Below are 17713 nucleotides of genomic sequence, written 5' to 3' on the forward strand. Positions count from 1 at the left end.
CTGCAGCCTGTGAGACCCTGAGCAGAGAACCCAGTTAAGCTGTACCCAGACTCCTGACCTATAGAAACCGTAAGACCATAAATAGGTGTTGTTTTCTCTCTTCCTTTTTTTCTTTTTTGGCTGCACCGAGCAGCTTGCAGGATCTTAGTCCCCTGACCAGAAAACCAGGGATGGAACCCATGCCACCTGATGTAGAAGCACAGAGTCCTAACCACTGGACCGCCAGGGAATTCCCTGGGTGTTGTTTTCCGCTGCTACGTTCGTGGCAACTTGTTATCCAGTGTAGAAAACCAATGCAGATGGAGATGGAGCTTGGAAGTCCTCTTGAGCTTGGCCCCCCTCTTGCCCACAGCACACCCAAAGAACCTCGGGACCCATGACGGAGACTTGACGCCTCTGCTCAAACTATCTGCCATCTTATCACTTTCCAGGCCATTCTGCATAAGCCAACAGATTAGTTGCCCTAAAACGCAGCTTTGGGACTTCCATGGTGGCGCTGTGGTTAAGAATCTGCCTGTCAATGCAGGGGAGACAGGTTCGAGCCCTGGTCTGGGAAGATCCCACATGCTGCGGAGCAACTAAGCCAGTGCGCCACAACTACTGAGCCTGCGCTCTAGAGCCCACGAGCCACAACTACTGAGCCTGTGTGCCACAGCTACTGAAGCCCATGTGCCTAGAGCCCGTGCTCTGCAACAAGAAAAGCCACTGCAATGAGAAGCCCGCACACCGCAACGAAGAGCGGCCCCCTCTCGCCACAACTAGAGAAAGCCCGTGCGCAGCAACGAAGGCCCAAGGCAGCCAAAAATAAAAATAAATTAAAAAAACAAACAAAAAAACACAGCCTTGATCATGTCCCTCTCCTGCCTAAAGCCTTCTGGGGCTCCCCAAGGCCCTCCCAACAAAGTACCATCACCCAGGCCAGGTGTTTGAGGTCCTAGCATCCACCCCTTAAACCCGCCTTGTCCCCGACTCCAGATTATTCAGACAATCCTGACAACTCAGTCCCCTCGTCCTACTGTCCCCCGGCAGCAACATCCTGCCCACCCAGTCCCGCTCTGCCAGTGAAAATGTATTCCCCAGAGGGTTACAATGTAGTGTCAACTTTTTTAAAAAAGCAAGTTAAATTCTAGACAGAAGATGCATTGGCATGTCTGGGGAGATGTGTGTTGCTTGAAAAAGCAACGTTGTAATTTTATATTTGGAAAATGAAAAGAAAAACCCTATTATTTTCATAATTCAAACTTTAAAAAGTGAAGCTACTCAACATGTTCTTGGCGGGCACACATGCCAAGAGAAGCAACCACTGTCTCATGAGTGGTCACACGGCAGGATCTCCAGGGAGGAGAGGTAATATATAAAATATAAATATTATATATTTAATATGCATAGATATATACATATTATGTATATTGCATATAATTTGTATGTGTATTTAATATGCATAGTTTAAAAATCTGGAAAGTCATAAACCATAGCGTGAACAGTTATTTTCTCAGGAACGTGGGATTGTGGGTGGTCTCGATTCTTTATATACACACTTGTAAATTTCCCTACTTGGGTTCTAAAAATTGACAAAACTTTTTAGAACTCTATCCAAATTGGAACCATCTTTTTGGAGAACAGTATATACCACAAGTCTTAAAAACAGGCATGCCTTTTGGACCAGTAATTTTACTTCTAGTAACGTACCTGAAAATAATAGATCTGCACTGAGATTTATGTACAAAGGTGCCCATGAAAGCATTGTTTTTGCTGATGCAGACTGGAAAATTAATTATCCAACAATAAGGGCAGATTAAATAAATGATGAGGGTATCTGGGATGATGGAGTGCCAGGGAGCAGTTAAAATTCATGGTATTGACCATCAAAAGCCCTGGGAGGAAGTGCAGATATATTATTAGGGAAAATCTCAAGTGATGATAAAAAGGCCAGGCTGTGAGACCCTGAGCGCAGATGCCACCCACATCTGTGACACACCGACGACATCTCCCCAAAGACTCGATCCATATTTTTTGTTGTGGAATTCCATCCTGGATAAAAACAGTTCGGAATCCCTATCTCTACACTATGTGTACACACACACACACACACACACACACACACACATACATTTTACACATCATTCATTCACTTAATAGAAACGCCTTAGAAGCCAGGTGCTCTTCCAAGACCTGGGGACACAGGCACGGCAAGAATAACACAGACCCAAATCCCTGTCCCCCTGGAGTGCACATTCTAGAGGGAGAGATGGAGAGTGAAGAAGGTGCGGGAAGATGGCGCGGTGAAGAAGGTGCGGGAAGATGGCACGGGGCCTTGCCAGCCTCGACTGGGTAGGGGGAAGCCACCGGAGGACTGGCACACAGAAGCCTCTGGCCCTGGGTGGGGAGTAGACGGTGGGGGCCAAGGGTGGATGGTGGATGCAGGTATCCAGTTGGGAGCTGTTGCAATGACCTGGAGCGTGACCAGGACAACTGCATGGTGAGGATACAGGAAGCTTTTATTTTCTTCTTTGAGCTTTTCTATAGTTTCTAATCCTCTGATAGTGACCATTACTTGTGGGTACCTGTAATTAACAGTTTAAAATCTCATCCACCTTTCAGCTTCCAACTCAAAGGATGCCTCTCCAGGGAATCCTGCCTGGGTTCCCAGCCACCCGGACACACACCCCTGTTCTGTGACTGCCCAAGGCCCAGCACACCTGGAATAAGAAGGGGTCCATCTTTCCGCCCTAGCCAGCCTGGAAGCCCATTCCTGAGGCCAATGGCCTCCCAGGGACACACACAGAAACCCCAGGAGCCCTTAATTCTGTGGGAATTAAGGGGGTCCCCAGGTTCTGTCCCCGCCTCCAGGACTAAAACCAGGCCCCTTTGTCCTCTCATCTTTGCCTGTTCCTCCAAGTCTGTCACATACCAGGGAGGCTCTTGGAAGCCTGGAGACAAGGAATCCATTAAACGAGGGAGCCCCAGTGGTTCCCCAGAGGGGCCCTCATAGGAGACTGGGGAGCCCAGGTGGACAGGGCACACCAGCCATCACCTGTCTTGGCCTTCCTCCTTAGAAGTGTGTGTACTCAGGACTTCCCTGATGGTGCAGTGGTTAAGAATCCACCTGCCAATGCAGTGGACAGGGGTTCGAGCCCTGGTCCGGGAAGATCCCACGTGCTGTGGAGCAACTAACCCCGTGCGCCACAGCTACTGAGCCTGTGCTCTAGAGCCCACGTGCCACAACTACTGAGCCCGCGTGACACAACTACTGAAGCCCGCGCACCTAGAGCCCGTGCTCCGCAAAAAGAGAAGCCACCGCAATGAGAAGCCCGCGCACCACAACGAAGAATAGCTCCCACTCGCCGCAACTAGAGAAAGCCCGCGTGTAGCAACGAAGACCCCACGCAGCCAAAAATAAAGTTTATTAAAAAAAAAAAAAAAAAAAAAAAAAAAAGGCTTCCCTGGTGGCGCAGTGGTTGAGAGTCCGCCTGCCGATGCAGGGGACACGGGTTCGTGCCCCAGTCCGGGAGGATCCCACGTGCCGCGGAGCGGCTGGGCCCGTGAGCCATGGCCGCTGAGCCTGTGCGTCCGGAACCTGTGCTCCACAACGGGAGAGGCCACAGCAGGGAGAGGCCAGCGCACAGCAAAAAAAAAAAAAAAAAGTTTAAAAAAAAAAAGAAGTGTGTGTACCCGGGTGGGGGTGAAAGGTTCTATAGCATTAGGACCAAACTGGCAACATTTTGAGGAGAGGGCCCCTAACTCACAGACCAGGGTCCTGACCCTGGGGTCTGTGTGATACCCCAGGCTGGCTCTGGGCTTTCCTGATCACTCAGAGCCCAGAAGAAGTTGCCCCCAGCCGCCAGGCTCCAGTCAGGGGCAGCTCCGGTTTCCCAAGCCTGGGCTGGGCCTCAAAGTCCTTGCCTGCCCCCAGGGCTGTGGTTCCGGAGCCCCCAGGCTGCTGCTCAGCACTGCCCTGCCCCCCAGCACTGCCCACACTTCGCACCACCCACAGCCCAGGGTCAGGAGGAGGCAGCCCAAGAGGGCGCCCCGCATCTGGGTGGGGTGCGATCGAGGCGAAGTCAGAGGAACTCACCGGCGCCCAGGATGGCCTGGGGCGGGGTGTGGGTGGGGCTTCTGGCCAGGCCAGCCCACCCGCATCGTCTCACCTGCCGTGCTCACTTTGCCGCTGCCCAAGAAAGGGGCGCTGTGGTTCAGCCCCAGGAGCAGCTGCTCCGGGAAGCCGCCCCCAGCCCTTCCCCATCCTGGAGGGTTCCGGGTCTACCCTGGAAACATCGCCCGGCTCCTGCCCGCTGCCCCTCCCTGCCGTCAGGCTGCGCCTGCGTCTTCCCGGCCCCTCCAGAAACTGGAGGGACAGCTGGGCACTGTCTGCGTCAGTTTGGGAACAAGAGCCAGTGCCCAGCTGTCAGCCTCACCATGCTGCCTTCCATGTGGCTTCTCGGAAGTCCTCTTGGGACACAGACCCACGTCACTAACCCCTCGCCCACTTCTCCTCACCCTGGCTCTGAACCCACCCCACAAGGCCCCGAGGCCTTGAATGAGCCCCTTTCCGCCCACCCCGCCTCCCACACGCCCCCCGCCACTTCCCAGGCACAAGACCCCAGGGGGCTGAGCTCTGCTCATCTTTCCTCAGCTGGATTGAACACGCCCCCAAAGCCGCTCTGACTTACGCCCATGGCAGGCGAGCTGTCACGTCGCCTAGGAAGCCCCGCCCCAGCAGGGGTTAGAGGCCCTCCTCGTGCTCCCACTGCCCACCCCCCCTTAGGGCACTGAGTACTTGGAGTTGTCACTGTCTGATGTCCTGCCGTCCCCCCAACCTGTTTGCGGCTCAGCGTCTGAGGGGTCCCGGGGGCCGGGGCAGGGAGTGAATGAGGGGCCGGTGCACAAGGGGCTGCTGTCTCTGCAGTTCCGAGGAGCTGCCCCTACTCCCTCGGTCCCAGGGTCACATGGTCCCTGTGGGTATCGGATGCCCTCCTCACCCGGGTCTGAGCTGGGCACTTTGCCCTCTCGGTCCCTCTTTCCCTGGTCCGGGAAGAGCCCACGGTCCGGGAAGGGAAAGTATTAAGACACAAGCACACACCCTGGGTCTACTCCTCTTTTATCGCATCCCAGCTCAGGGATGTTGGGCAAGTTACAGCTCCTTCCTGAGCCTTACTTTCCTCATCAAAAAGCAGAAGTACCTCCTTCCTGGGGTGGAGGATCAAGTGGAAAAAAACTGTGAACGCCGTGCCCAGCCGATTCTTAGCAAACAGCGGACACTGAATACAGGGACATGCGCTTTCTGTTTCCAGATGTGCAGCTGCCGCCCCAGAACAGAGGCTCATCTCACCACCAGGAAGCAATGCTACCCATCCCACCTCCTAGCACAGCCGGGCAGGGGGGCCGACTCGGATTTCTAGTGAGGCCTGGGGAACCCTGGGTCCCCAGTGAGGCCCCCACTAGGCAGACCCATCAGTCCGCGGGGGCAGAAGCTCGGGGGCTGCAGGGCTGTGAGAGGAGGCCATGCCCTGGTGCGAGGGGGGCTTCCCTAGATCCTGGAGGAAAGGGGCAGCGCTGGGGAGGGGGTCTGGGGAAAGGCAGGACCGCACAATGGTTAGAGCAGTTTGGGGGAGTCAGACAGGCGGGGTTCAGAGCTGATCCCACACTGCAGGGAGTCCACCTTGAGCCTCGGTTTCCTCATGGGTAAAAATGGGCTTGACTGACCGTCTTACTGGCCCACGGCAGGAGGCGGGAGGGTGTCTCCCAGCAGCCTGCTTGCTTTCTGCGTGATTCAGCACCCCCGTCTGGGTGGGTTTGTGTGTTTGCCAGAGACTGTGTCTTGTCAGTTTCGCCCCAGACACAGACCCGCAAGAGTGTCGGGAGAGCTGGGTCCCCAGCCAGCCTGGGCGGTGGTGGATGCCAGGAACCAGCCGCCAGGGGGCCAAGCTGGTCAGACACTTCATTAATGACTAAAGCTACATGCTCTTAACAGCAAGAGTCCAGGAGAGACACATGACTCCCGGCAGGGATGCACATTTGCGGTTTGCAAGCCTCGCAAATACCGAAGGAGTCAAAATTTCCTTTTAGCGGTTGGCCCTTCAAAGCCCGTTGTCCTTGAATGACAGCCCTTCGGAGCAACTAAAGCCTCGGGAAGAGAAGGCCGACCCTACTGTGGGCCCTTCCCATCGGCACCTGTGCCCAAGACAGAAGGATGCAGCAAAGGAATGCGGCACAGGGAAGCGTCAACAGGGCACTTCTCCCACCGGGAGAGAAACTCCCACCCTGCCGGTCCTGGGCCCTCCCCTAGAGGGAACTGGCAGTGGGCCCCAGGCCCGGCCATTGCTGGGACTCACAGAAACTTTCTAAAAACGCAGATGCCCAGGCTCCCCTCTAGACCAGCTAAATCAGCATCTCTGGGGTGGAGGTGAGAAGTCCTTATTTATTACAGCCCTGGATTCAGAGGGTCGTCAGGTTCAGAAAGCTGAACTGAGTCTCTGCTCACCCTTCCCAGACTTGGGGAGGAAGAGGGAGGGATACTTTTCATGCTCTGTTCTTTAAGTGGAAGGATCTTCTATCAGTCGTGACAACCGGTCTCTAAACAGTTCCACTCGGTGGCTTCACCCAGGAATCCAGCTGGTTGCCAGGATACCAGGCCCCGGGGCCTATCACAATCTCAGAGGGGCACCTGGTCTCCCGGTGGCTCGTGGCCAGGGGTCTGGCGGCCGAGGAAGTGTCAGCGGCTGGTCACAGGTGGCGAGCTGCTTCCCAGACGATCTGCAGGGCCATGGAGGCGCAGGGAAGCTGGGCCAGGGTGTAGGCCAGAGAGCGGGTGGGCGCCCGCAGCTTCCCCAGGTAGGCCACGGTGTGCACCATGCGGCCCAGGAAGACGACCAGGAAGTGCACCCAGGCAACGAAGGGGTCAGGCCCCAAGAAGGAGTAGACGAAGCCCAGGAACAGGAAGGGGTAGATGGTCTCCATGTCATTCCGGTGGGCTCTGGGAAGGCAAGGGGGTGCAGTCAGCCAGGAGTCGGCTTTGAGAATGTCCTGGAAGCTGAGATCCTCTGCCCCGAAAGGCCCCACACCCCTGGGGACCATCTCGGGGGTGCCAGACTCACGTCCGTCATGGCCAAGACAAGGAGATACCCCAGAGGCAGGGGCGACGGTGACTCCAAGCTTGTGCCGGTGAGCAGCTCAGAAAGTGAACCCTGTTAGCAGACCGGGAGCCACGAAGGGCTGCTGCCTGGTTTTCTTACCAACCCCAGGGCTCGCCAAGACGCAGCCCCTGCCATGGTCTCCCCTATGTTCCCCTCTGGCCTTGGACACCAGGCAGGAACAGTGGGGCTCAGTGGGGTTGAGTGAAAGCTGGGGAGGAGCCTAGGTCTGCCTCCAGCCCCTGCTCTTTTATTTATTCTTTTTAAATTTTGGCCACGCCGCGCAGCTTGCAGGATCTCAGTTCCCTGACCAGGAATTGAACCCGGGCCACAGTAGTGAAAGCACCAAGTCTTAACCACTAGACGGCCAGGAAGCTCCCCAGCCCGTGCTCTTTACCACCAAGGCAGGGCTTTTCTGAGGCCGTCCTCCTTCCAAATGCAGGTTCCTGGGCCCTCCCCAGCGGGATGGGCTGAGAACACGCATCTGAAATCCACACCTGGCTCTGTCTTCTTCTGCCCCTAAATCTAAGCAAACCCTTCCTCCTCTCAGGGATAATAAGGACAACTTGCACTCACTGGAGCCAGCCAATCGCCGGACAGCGGCGAAGCTGTTTCATCCGCCCTATCCTGTTTCTTCCTTTGTTTAAAATATCAAGTGTGTGCGGGCTTCCCTGGTGGCGCAGTGGTTGAGAGTCCGCCTGCCGATGCAGGGGACACGGGTTCGTGCCCCGGTCTGGGAAGATCCCACATGCCGTGGAGCGGCTGGGCCCGTGAGCCATGACCGCTGAGCCTGCGCATCCGGAGCGTGTGCTCCGCAACGGGAGAGGCCACAACGGTGAGAGGCCCGCGTACCGCAAAAAAAAAAAAAAAAAAAAAAAATCAAGTGTGTGAGTATATGGGGGGGGAGGGGCGGCTGTGTATAACCCTGACATAAGGCCCTGAGGTGGGAATGAGCATTGCGTGTTCAAGGCTCAGAAAAGTGACCCAAGTGGCTGGAGTGTGGCACGTAAGAGGGAGGGGGACAGGATAAGAGGGGGAGAGGGGCCTCATGAAGCAGGGTAAGGGGTCTGGAATTCAATCTGAGTGTACAAAAGCTCCCATATACCCAGCAGGGCCTGGATCTTAGGTCAAACTCAGGACACAGCAGTTGGTGTCTCTGTCCCCATATCCTGGAGCCAACATGAGTCTTCCTTCTCCTTTACTCCCAAAGCTTGACCTTGGGACACAGCCCCAGGGAAAGCAAGTCTACAGCAGGGCAGGTCTCACCAGCTGGGGGAAATACTGCTGGATGCCCACGTGAGAGAAGCAGGCCGTGGCCGGATCTTGGTTACAGCGATGAAGAGGGGGAAGCTGAGGACTGGGGCCATTTCAATTCCTCGATCGAGCAAGTCCCTTACCTTACTGGGGAAGAGGCAGCAACTGTTGCTCTTCTAAGTCATGCTATTAATCCCCATGCTATGGAGATACATCTGTGTACACCAACATCCCCTAACATGCTATGAGACAGACACCTCGGAAAACCTATTTTACGTTAAGTCAGGGTGTCCTAGAAGGTGGTCTTCCTCCCACAGGTTGACTCATGAGATGGTACCAGTTGGGAGTATTTTTGTCATGTTGTACATTTCTCGGCAAGTTTCAGGAAAAGCGTAACTAGCGCCTGAAGCCCATTCAATGAGACACTTCTCCTTAAAGTATGTATTTATATTCTAAGAGTGAGTCACTTTTTAGAAAGCTGTTAAGAGGATCGTCGGCCAAACCCCACAGCACAGGTGAGGGAAAGAAGTCGGGGGACACCAGGCAGAGAAGAGGAATAAAGATGGGAGGGGCAGCCCTCCCTCCAGGCTCCAGCAACTGGGACTAGAGGATTCAGAGGTCACCTTTGAGGGAGGAGAGGTGGCTGGGAGCTGAGAAAGCCCCTCAGCCCCTGGGGTGCCCAGTCCCCACGGAAACTGCCATGGGGCCCCCACAAAGCCACAAGTGGTGCCGAGGACAGGCGTGATGCCAAGAAAACTCATTCCTCTCCTCCCCGCCACCCCTACCCCAGCATCCGAATTGAGAGACATGGAGGGAGTCACGTACCAGAGAGATGCTTGGGCAAAATGTGTCATTCCACTAATGACCAGTTTTTTAAGGTAAAAACCACTCAGAGCAAATTCCCGCTAGACTGGACTTGCATGACTCCCTGCAGCATCAGGCCTGCCTCTCCCGTGAACAGACACTGCAACAGCGGCTGCCTTTTATTGCATCAGATGACAGGACTGCGGAGAGAGCCCTACAGTTCCCCCCAGGCCTCCTGGGCAGGGACAGCTGCTGGCAGCCCCGCTAGCTCTCTCCTCTTCCCTCCCCAGGCTCTCCATCTGCACAGGTGATTTCCTTGAATTCAGGTTTGATATGAGGTGAAGCCTGCTTGGCTTTAAAGGCAGGTTATAAAATAGAGTTAAACCGCCTTCTTGAAAGGAGAGCAGAGCCCATATCGATGGCCTGGGCTCAGTGGCAGCTTACCCGTCACGAGCGATGCGGCCTTGGCAAACCCGCTTCTTCCTCTATAGATGCTAGTACCGCCCTTGGAAGCCTACTGGGAGGCAGAGCGGGTCGGTTCCTATAAAGTGCTTAAAACACTGCCTGGCACGGAGTAGTTTTGCCCCAACTTAGCTGCCATCTTCTTTGTCATTGTCACCATCACCACCAGCCCTGTCCCGGGCATGATTGCTAAAGTTAATTTCAGCTCTTGGTTTTGCCAGAATCCCAGCGCCCTCAGACGCCCAGACCAAATTAATAAACGTTTTACGGTGCGAGGCTAGCAGCCTCGCACCTCCCCAAGGGTGCTCGTTAGACCCCTGGCCTCGGGCAAGTCTCTGTCTCTGGACCTCTGTTCACCATCCACAAAATAATGTGTTGGGATGGGGTCTTAAAGGACTTCTAGGGCTGAGATTGTGTGACCCCATCTCCTGACAAACCAGTTCACTCAGATTAAGTCTCCACACCACACTCCAAATAATCAGAAATATCTCAGAGTTTGGGTCAAGTGTTCGTCTTCCTTCCTCGGGACCACGCAGAGACACACGTCCCCGCCGGCCCCAGTGAAGGTGCGTGTTCCCATAAACTCAGAATCTGGCCCAAACCTACGTTGCCGGGAGACTTCGACAGGAATCACTAAAAGGACGTGGCTGGGTTTCATCATCTTCCTTGAGACCTGGTTCCTGACCCTCTCCCAGAGCTGGTCTCACGTTTGGGCCCCAGCCTGTTCTAATCTGCAAGGCAGATCTGTGCTCCAAGAACTGAGACCAAAGTGCTTTCCTGTTTGTGCAGAAGGCGGCCCTGGTTGCACTAAAACCTCTGGTCTAATATTTAACTCACTTTTGCTTCCAGGGCGTCTCCTGTCAGGTTCCAGCCAGTTCTCCGGTAGCGGATGGCAGGATGTGTGATTCTCTGCACCCCCGAGGTTCCATGATGTTATGTAAAGCGAGCAGGAGCCCGGGGGCCCCAGGAACCCCCAGGTCCGGCATAGTAAGCCCCAGTAAATGACAGTACATGGAAGGTCATCAACAACACTCACCAAATGAATATGACATTATTAGCTAAGAGGTGCTCAAAGGGTGCTGAACTGGGCACTATTTACACGAGCCAGGTGATGGAAGCAACCTAAATGCCCATCGACAGACGAATGGCTAAAGAAGATGTGGCACATATATACAATGGAATATTACTCAGCCATAAAAAGGAATGAAACTGGGTCATTTGTAGAGACGTGGATGGATCTAGAGACTGTCATACAGAGTGAAGTAAGTCAGAAAGAGAAAAACAAATATCGTGTATTAACGCATATAGGTGGAACCTAGAAAAATGGTACAGATGAACCGGTTGGCAAGGCAGAAATAGAGACACAGATGTAGAGAACAAACGTATGGGCACCAAGGGGGGGAAAGCGGCAGGGGGGTGGGGGTGGTGGATGAATTGGGTGATAGAGATTGACATGTATACACTAATATGTATAAAATGGGTAACTAACAAGAACCTGCTGTATAAAAAATAAATAAAATAGGGCTTCCCTGGTGGCGCAGTGGTCGAGAGTCCGCCTGCCGATGCAGGGGACGCAGGTTCGTGCACTGGTCCGGGAGGATCCCACATGCCGCGGAGCGGCTGGGCCCGTGAGCCATGGCTGCTGAGCCTGCGCGTCCGGAGCCTGTGCTCCGCAACGGGAGAGGCCACAACAGTGAGAGGCCTGCATACCACAAAAATAAATAAATAAATAAAATTCAGGGACTTCCCTGGTGGCAGAGTGGTTAAGAATCTGCCTGCCAATGCGGGGACACGGGTTTGAGCCCTGGTCCGAGAAGATCCCACATGCTGCGGAGCAGCTAAGCCTGTGTGCCACAACTAGTGAGCCCACGCGCCTAGAGCCCGTGCTCTGCAACAAGAGAAGCCACCGCAATGAGAAGCCCGCGCACCGCATCGAAGAGTAGCCCCCTCTCGCTGCAACTAGAGAAAGCCCGCGCGCAGCAATGAAGACCCAACGCAGCCGTAAATAAATAAATAGATAGATAGATAGAATCCGCCTGCCAATGCAGGGGACACAGGTTCGAGCCCTGGTCCAGGAAGATTCCACATGCCGCGGAGCAGCTAAGCCCGCGTGCCTAAAGCCCGTGCTCCGCCACAAGAGAAGCCACTGCGATGAGAAGCCCGCGCACCGCAAGGAAGAGTAGCGCCCGCTCACCGCAACTAGAGAAAGCCCGCGCGCAGCAACGAGGACCCAACACAGCCAAAAATAATAATAATAATAAATAAATTAATTTAAAAAATAAAAGAAAAGTGTTGAATTGGGGAATTCCCTGGTGTTCCCACCCATTTCTACCGGTGATCCATGGGAATGTGACAAGAACTAGGTGAGGGCTTGTGTCTGTCTCACTCCTGTCCAGCTACCCATCCTCCCCACACCCATCCCACGCCTGCTGACAACCCCCATCCCCTGGGAGTGCTTCCTCCTGGCTCTCCAGCCCACTAGTGTAAAACTGCAGAGAGGAAACTGCTAAAATACCCACCACTGAGACTGGCTACGTGAAATTAACCTTTAGTCTCTGACGGAATCTTACACAGCCTTTATTTATTTATGTATTTATGGCCCCACATGTGGCTTGTGGATCTCAGTTCCCTCTGATGAGGGATTGAACCTGGGCCACGTCAGTGAAAGCTCTGAGTCCCAGGCACTGCACCGCCAGGGAACTCCCTCTGCATCCCTTTTGTAAGAATCACTTTTCGAGTAGTATTTACTGACATGGAAAGTGCTCATGAAATAATTAACTGAAAAAAAATCAGAACGCCCAGTTGGGTGTACCATGCACACCTAGTGTTATGAAAAATATTTAGACGACAAAGAGGAGATAGATGAACATGTTAACAGTGACAAGAATTGTGAGTGGTTTTCCCCTTTTTGCTCTATGTATTTTCAGTATTAACCAAATTGTTTGCAATGAATAGTTCTGAGTTTTATAATAAGAAAAATTGCTTTAGATTGACTGGGGGATGCTAAGCATATGAAAAAATGTTCAACTTCACTCAGAAATGCGAAGTAGGGAATTCCCTGGCAGTCCAGTGGTTTGGACTCCGTGCTCTCACTGCTGAGGGCCTGAGTTCGATCCCCGGTCAGGGAACTAAAATCCCATAAGGCGCACAGCACAGCCAAAAAAAAAAAAAAAAAAAAAATGCAAAGTAAAATTGAAATGTGATGTACATTTTCACCCCTCATGTTGGCAAGGATCCACCCAAAAGCGGATACAGAGTTAGCAGGGTCGGAGACGCATCTCACGCACCAGTTGCGGGACTAGATTTGTGTACCATTCGACGGTATTTCTTACCATTTGATTGCAGCCTGCAGTTTTGCTCACACTGACGCACAAAGGAAAATGAAAGAAGTTTTGATGCACTCTGTTTATAACACAGAAAGACTTAGAACAGCCTAAGTGCCGTCGGAGGGAAAGTGGTTGGATCAGCTACAGACCATCTATTTAATAGAGAAATGGTGTAACTGCTACAGTACCGATGTAACGAACGAGGCCCCTCTGTGGGCTGATATGAAACAATTTCTGTTATGTGAAAAAAGGACAGTATAAATCAGTGGGTAAAGAGTGATCCTTTGGGGGTAAAAGGGAAAAAGCATAGCGTGTGTGTAGTAAATGCAGGAAAAGTGTCTCGGAGAAGATGTGTAAGACATTGGTAACAGCACTGGCCCCTGGTGAGCAGATCTGGGCAGGACCTGCAGGTCAGAGGGGGGAGAGAGACTGAAATTGCACTGAATATCCTTTTCTAACTTTGTCGTCCTGAGCCACGAGCACATATTACTTTTCCACGAGTAACTAGAACTTAAATTAATGAATAAATGAAAACAGTCTAAGAGGATCTGGAAGGCAGAAGACCTAGGCCCCCTGGGCATCCTCCAAGCCCCCGTGTTCAGAAGAGGGCCCGAAAGGACAGGCCATGATCAGGCTGAGGGCCAGTGGTACTTGCCTGAGACAACGTTCCACATCTGGGTCGCTCCGGCAATACTGGAGGCCTCCGTGTCTCTGAGCATCCTCGGGGTTGGCAAAAGCCTGGAATACATCAGCAGAGAATTACTGTTCATGAGATGGACGGCCCAGTCGACTAGGTCCACGGCGATGCAGGCAGGCACATACGTGTCCATTCACCAGCATCCATGAACTCTTACTGCGTGCGAAGTGCTGGAGACTCACCGTGAACAAGGCTGCTGTGGACTAAATGTTTCTGTCCCTGCAAATTTCCTATGTTGAAGCCTAACCCCCAGTGTGATGCCTTTAAGGAGGCAGTTATGTCATAAGGGTGGGGCTCTCTTGAATGAGATTAGCACTCTTATAAGAGACCCCAGAGAGCTGCCTCACCCCTTTGCCAAGTGAGGACACAGCAAGAAGATAGCCATCTATGGACCAGAAAATAGGCCCTCATCAGATACCACCTCTGCCGGTTCCTTGACCTCGGACTTCCCAGCTTCCAGAACCGTGAGAAATAAATTTTTGTGGCTGATAAGCCACCCAGTCTCTGGCATTTTGTTGTATAGCAGCCGGAAAAGACTAAGAAAAAGGCCCTCCTATCTCTGCTCTTGTGAAGCCCACAGTGTAATGAGGGAATTGCCAATGAACCAGGGAAGACCAGGTGGTGAGTGCTGAGAAACAGAAGACTGGGTTTGCTTTGAGAATGTTCACAGGAGACCCAACCAAGGCTGGGGATCAGAGAAGGCTTCTCTGAGGCAGTGACAGTAAAGCTGAGGCTTGAAGGATGCATCAACCTTAACCAGAAGAAGGGAGGGTTATAGCAATAGCATACGGAACAGCATGTGCAAAGGCCCTGGGGTCAGAAGAAGAGCATGTATGAAGAATGAAAAACCAGCATGGCTGGAGCATAGACAGCAAGGGACAGAGTTCCAAGATAAAGCTGACCCCTGTCAGCAGGGGTCCTGGAGGCAGGAGCCTAAGAATTTAAACTTTGAACTAAGAGCAATGAGAGGGTCTTGACAGGTCCCGGTGAGAAACTCAGCTCCACACCGACTAACTGCAGGTTTCTGAACTTCCCTGGGTCTCAGCTTCCTCATCTGTGAATTCCAGATCAAAGGAGCTTCATCTACCACAGGAAGAGCAAAGGAGAGAAGTGGAGACGCCCCAGCACAGCACCAGGAGGGCGCTCGCTCGGTGAATTGTCAGTGCAAAAGAGGGACTTGAGGTCACACTCAGGTCATTGGAGGTCACACCCATGGCTCTTGCTGCACTGTCCCCTGCGGGCATCCAGCCAGCCAGCCCCACCAGCCCCACAGCAAACCTGAATCTCTGTAGCACGTTTCCTAAATTGTCTATCCTGATGCTTCTGATTCATGAGCCCTTGAGATATCTGTTCCCAAGTGCTGGGGTTTTTTTTTTGTCCTGCCTGGTGGGTCTGCCCCTGCTCCAGCCCAGAGGTGAATGCAGCGCTTGTCACCATCAGGATTCCCCAACGCCCAGAATTCTTCTCTGCTGGCCCTTAAGTCATGGAATCACCAATTCTGATGGCCCTGCAGAGTCCGTGGGCCCGTGACACCTTTCTCAGGGTCTCGGCATTCAGTGGGCAGCTGTCTTGGGTGTCCACAGTCCATGGGTTTGCTCACCCCGGAAGACAGCATGAATACAAGTTGGCCTGGCCAGGAGCCAGCGGCAGAGCAGACAGGGATAGAGCCCCAGCGTCAGAAGCGTAAGCACTGCCTCTAGCTGGGTCCAGGGTCGGGCCTCGGGATGCGCTCCCACCAAGAGATCTCTGGCCTGTCGTGTCAATTCCAACTGTTAATAAGTAATGAAGACTTAACACTGGTGGGGCATTTGCTCCGAGCCAGGAGCTGTATTCTCCTGGCACTGCTGTGACCATCCTCAGTTGACAAATGAGGAAATCAAGCTCTCAGACTTGCCCATGGTCCCGAGGCTAATGGGTGGAGGAGCCAGAGCCGGCATCCGTCACCTCCACAGGCATCCGTCACCTCCCCACGGTGTGGCTCCCCCAGCTCCTCCCTGACTGACTGAATGAGAGGGAAATTTGTAGTGTAGGGAGAACCGGAGACAGCCCAAGGGGAGGTTTCCTTCTGCCACTCCCTACTGACCCAGTAGACAGGCACCCCAACAGGTTTGCCTCTTCCTTCCCTAATTCACATTAAAAGAAAAGCTCTGGGCCCCGCACGGCCCTGGTGAGAACCCCATCCCCGCCATGGCAGGGAGTGGGCTCCGGAGCTGGGCAGCTGGGCTCCAACCCCGCTGTGTGGCCTTCACAAGAGATGTCTCCTCTCTGAGTTCAGGGTCCTCAACTGGATGACAAGCTGAATACGCCCCCACCCCGACTCCCCCCGACCCCCGGGCGGTGGTGGGGATTAAACGCTCCGCGGAAGGACTCAATGGGTGAACGCGGCTGTCCCCGCTTGGTGCCTGTATCTTGCATCCCAGGATGGGCCGGGGCAGGGAGAAGTCAGCACGATCCGTGTGCCTCTGCTTTGGGAGTTCGTTCACCCGGGGAGCTAGGCCTGCCTTCGGTCCTGCCCGTACCTGCTAAGCCCTGCTGCTGAGCAACCTTCCTCTCCCCCGTGTCCACCCCCGGCACGGCACGACGTGGGCGCCGGCCTTGCCTCGCCTCGGAACTGGACGAAGGCGCACGGTCGGAAACAGCTCCTCTCTGAAATACCTGGGGGGATGATCAGAGGTACCCCTGGGCTTCTCTTTGTCTAACAGGACGGCTGCTGCCACTTCCCTGGCCCTGGCTGCCCCGCGGGCTAGCGGCCGCCCTGGAACAGGTCCACCCGCCCCCTTGCTCCCCCCCCCCCACGCCCCGCCCGCCCCCACCGGCTCAGATCTTGGCGTCTTTATTGCTGTTTTGGCTCCAGGATTCGGATTGGCGGATCGGTGGGGGAAATTCCTCCCCGAGAACTTCAGCGCAGCCTGGCTGAGACCTGGCCTCTGGAGGGAGGCTGCGGTGGGTTTGGGAGCGACCTTGCCGGGCGAGTTGGGAATTTCCACTTAAAGGCTTCTCTGGCCTCCTGTTCTGCCGGTTCCCACCCCACCCAAACATCAGATCTCCGGTGCGGGAAGCCGCCAGGTCGGACGGAGGCTGAACGCTGCCTCACTCCACCCTCTGGGACCTGCTTCTCTCTGAGCCGCCGGCCTAGCTCAGTGGGACTCGTGGAGTCCTGCTGTGCCGAGAACTCACCTGGCGGCACAGCAAATGGTAAATGCTCTTAAAACAGAGGAAAAGGAGGTGCGGGCCCCGCTGAAACCAAGGGCCGCAGAGAAGCCATCCCAAAGGGCTGGGAGAGGTACCTGGTCCCGAGCCCGCTCGCTCAAACTCTGGCCCCGAAAACATCTGGGCCAAGGGTCCCGTCCCCAACCTTCCCGGCGGTGGGAGAAGGGAGCGCACGCGGGGCTGGGGTCCCCGAGGGCGGCACGTACCTTCTTCCGAAGCCTCACTTGGCCCGTGATGATGGCCACCACGTACATCTTGATGACCAGCAGCGTGCTGCAGAGCAGGAAGGCCGGGAGCACCCGGCCGCTCATCAGCTCCAGGCCGGGGGGAGGCATCTCGGCGGTGGCAGCAGCGGCGGCAGCTCCGGGAGAGACAGCGAGCGGCTGCGAGCTCGGGCGCGTGGCTCTGTCTCCGAGAGCAGGGAGGGGCGGGGAGAGCACGCGGGAGGCTTGTCTGCACTCGGCACCCGCCCACCTCCCAGCAGCCTGCGACTTCTGCCCCCAGATGCTGGGAGAAGCAGAGAGCCGGGGGGGCTCCCGATCGGGCCCCCGGCCCCGCCCCACCCCTCCCTGGCAAATCCTTAAACACTTTCTAATCCGTTTCCTCAATCTGTCAAGTAGGGGGTGGATGGCAGTGCCTGTCTTCAGGGCATGCAGCAAAGCCAGGAGCCTGGCAGGACTTCCACAGGTGACAGAGTCACTGATCTGTGGCCACCGCCCTGAGGGTCAGGGTGTGAGAACCAAGCTATCTGTCCCCACGTTCAGCCTGGACGCTTGAGCCACAGCCAGACCTACAATGGCGTGACTTTGCTGAATTGTGCTCCTCCTACC

General features: G+C 54.6%; 1 protein-coding gene across 1 annotated transcript; it reads right to left on the bottom strand.

Annotated features, from left to right (window-relative positions):
* Positions 1–6609: 6609 nt before the first annotated feature.
* Positions 6610–17218, bottom strand: PTGES (prostaglandin E synthase). Its single transcript, XM_065879432.1, has 3 exons — positions 17090–17218; positions 13632–13714; positions 6610–6973 (listed from the first exon to the last, which is right to left on the bottom strand). The coding sequence occupies exons 1-3, from the start codon at positions 17216–17218 to the stop codon at positions 6724–6726; spliced, it is 462 nt and encodes a 153-aa protein (XP_065735504.1). The 3' UTR covers positions 6610–6723.
* Positions 17219–17713: the final 495 nt, after the last annotated feature.

The sequence above is a fragment of the Phocoena phocoena genome, chromosome 6 (assembly GCF_963924675.1).
Source record: "Phocoena phocoena chromosome 6, mPhoPho1.1, whole genome shotgun sequence".
Classification (NCBI taxonomy): Eukaryota; Metazoa; Chordata; class Mammalia; order Artiodactyla; family Phocoenidae; genus Phocoena; species Phocoena phocoena.

Excerpts from the sequence above, each read along its gene's own strand:
- PTGES (XM_065879432.1), bottom strand. The coding sequence starts at position 17,218 with ATGCCTCCCCCCGGCCTGGAGCTGATGAGCGGCCGGGTGCTCCCGGCC. Across the intron at positions 13,715-17,089 it reads AAGTGAGGCTTCGGAAGAAG|GCTTTTGCCAACCCCGAGGA; the intron begins GTACGTGCCGCC and ends GATGTATTCCAG. Across the intron at positions 6,974-13,631 it reads GATGTGGAACGTTGTCTCAG|AGCCCACCGGAATGACATGG; the intron begins GCAAGTACCACT and ends TTGCCTTCCCAG.